The following is a 2314-nucleotide window of genomic DNA, read 5'->3' as shown; positions in this document are numbered from 1 at the left end:
GGCACAGGGCCCAAGCTAGGAGTAGAGAACAGCGGGGGAGATGGAAGGGTGAGCTCGGCTGGCGGAGTCAAGGTGCGGAGGGCTGCACGGTAGACGAGAGGCCTGAGGGCGGGAGAGCGAGCAAGGAGCTGTAACAAGTTTTTTATAAAAGCATATGTTACTTTTAAAAAAAGTAAAAGAAAGTGGCTGGGCAGATGGCTCACTTGGTAAAGTGCTTGCCAAGCAAGCGAGAACCTGAGGAGAGGCCTGAGGGCGGGAGAGCGAGCAAGGAGCTGTAACAAGTTTTTTATATAAGCATATGTTACTTTTAAAAAAAGTAAAAGAAAGTGGCTGGGCAGATGGCTCACTTGGTAAAGTGCTTGCCAAGCAAGCATGAGAACCTGAGCTCAGATTCCCAGCACCCACATAGGAAGCTGGGCACTGGGGCATGCGGGCATGCATCTGCAATCACAGTGCTGGGGAGGCTGAGATGGAAGATCCCTGAAGCTCACTTGGCCAGCCAATCTAGCTCCAGGTTCATTAAAAGACCCTGTCACAATAAAGAAAAAAAGGGTGGGGGTGGGGTGGGGCTGGAGAGAAGGCTCAGCAGTTAAGAGCACTAGTTGCTTTCCCAGAGGACCTGGGTTTGGTTCCTAGCACCCACATGGTGGCTAACAACCATCTGTAACTCCAGTTCCAGAGTATCTGATGCCCTATTCTGGCCTCTGAGTGTTGTACCACATGCACATGATACACTCACATACATGCAAGCAAGATACTTACACACATAAAATAAAAATGAAGTAATAAAAAAAATTTTTTAAAGGAAAAATGGCCAGGTGTGGTGGTGCATGCCTTTAATTCCAGCTCTTGGGAGGCAGATGCAGGCCAATCTCTGTGAGTTCAAGGCCAGCCTGGTCTACATAGTGAATTCCAGGCCCATTGGGGTTACAGGGAGACCCTGTCTCAAAAAGACAAAAAAAAGTAAAAAAAAAAAAAAATTGGGAGAATGATTGAGAAGACATCCAATGCTGACCTCTAGCCTCTACACGCACACACACACATACACACACACACACACACACACACACACAAACACACACATACACATGAACACATACACGAACATATACACATATACAAAGTCATAACAATAAAAGAGAATAAATGGGGCTGGAGAGATGGCTCAGTGGTTAAGAGCACTGGCTGCTCTTACAGATGACCCAGGTTCGAATCCCAGCACCCACATGGCAGCTGACTACCATCTGTAACTCCAGCTCCAGGGGATCCGATGCCCTCTTCTGTCTTCCTCTGGTATGCACATGACACAGGTAAACTTACACACATGCAAGCATAACACTCATACACATAAAACAATAAAAACAAAGAAAGAATAAACTGCATTTTACTAAAAGAAAGAAATCACTGGATAAATAGCAACCTCTGGAGAAACAATTGTCTTATAAAAAAGAAACAATTCTATCCTCTAAGGTCTTCGTGCTTGAAACATAACAATAATTTCCAGGTCCTTTTTATTTGGTCCAGGCAGCAGTGACGGTTTGTGTTAATCTCGGACAATAGTAAAATACTTCAGCTTTAAAATTTTTTGTTTTTCTTGGCTAAGATCAGTTCCCAGAAATACTGTGAGAAATGTCACAAGTTTCCACATCAGATTTGGCCAGTATGTGGGAGTAGTTGTCAGGAAAATACCAGTGAGAGTTTTGAGGTTTACCTCTTGGTTCTAGTTCTTTAAAGTCAGCAGACAGACTTTCTCTCCTCCTACCCATCATTTTTCTTTGGATGAAGCTCAGTAACATTAATCTGCATTAAATTCCAAGGTAGGCTGACACTAGCCAGCTGAAGAAAAAAAATCCCACACCAAGATGGACAGTGGAAAGAATTAAGCTTTCAGGTTTGCTTTTGTAAATGAATTCATCACCCAAATATTATTTAACATTTTTTTCTTGTTGCTGGTAGAAATGCAGCTATCTCACTTAGCACTGGACAGAACCCTGGTTCTTTCAAGACCTCTCTGAAGCATTATTGTTTAAGCTCATGGAAAGGTAGTGGCTGCAACACTCAGACAATATGAAACTGTCCCCCCAAATTATGACTCACAGAAGTCTGCTCACATGCGTCTTTTGGACACTGGTGAGCTTCTAAGTCTTCCTGGGGCTGGCTCACTTACCGCAAGGTGTCACTTGTGATCGGTATGCTGATTAAGTCCAACAAAGAGGTTCCTCCACCCAGTTCCCAAATGTGAGCAATGTCTTTTGGCTGAAAAAATATATTGTGTTTTTAAAAAATATTTAGTATTTTTAATTTTTAAATTTAA

The 2314-nt window shown here is 43.0% G+C and overlaps 1 protein-coding gene across 1 annotated transcript in view; it reads right to left on the bottom strand.

The window, feature by feature from the left end:
* Dync2li1 (dynein cytoplasmic 2 light intermediate chain 1) overlaps positions 1–2314 on the bottom strand; it is a gene marked incomplete at its 3' end in the record, with an annotated part of 43896 nt that overhangs the window by 20288 nt on the left and 21294 nt on the right. The window contains 1 exon segment of the mRNA XM_008835876.2: positions 2168–2256. Within this exon segment, the coding sequence (XP_008834098.1) occupies positions 2168–2256 (89 nt within the window).

Source organism: Nannospalax galili, unplaced genomic scaffold, assembly GCF_000622305.1.
Source record: "Nannospalax galili isolate Female #2095 unplaced genomic scaffold, S.galili_v1.0 scaffold257, whole genome shotgun sequence".
NCBI classification, from domain to species: domain Eukaryota; kingdom Metazoa; phylum Chordata; class Mammalia; order Rodentia; family Spalacidae; genus Nannospalax; species Nannospalax galili.
The sequence above is the reverse complement of the archived record's forward strand: the minus strand, read 5'-3'. Positions and strand labels throughout refer to the sequence as shown.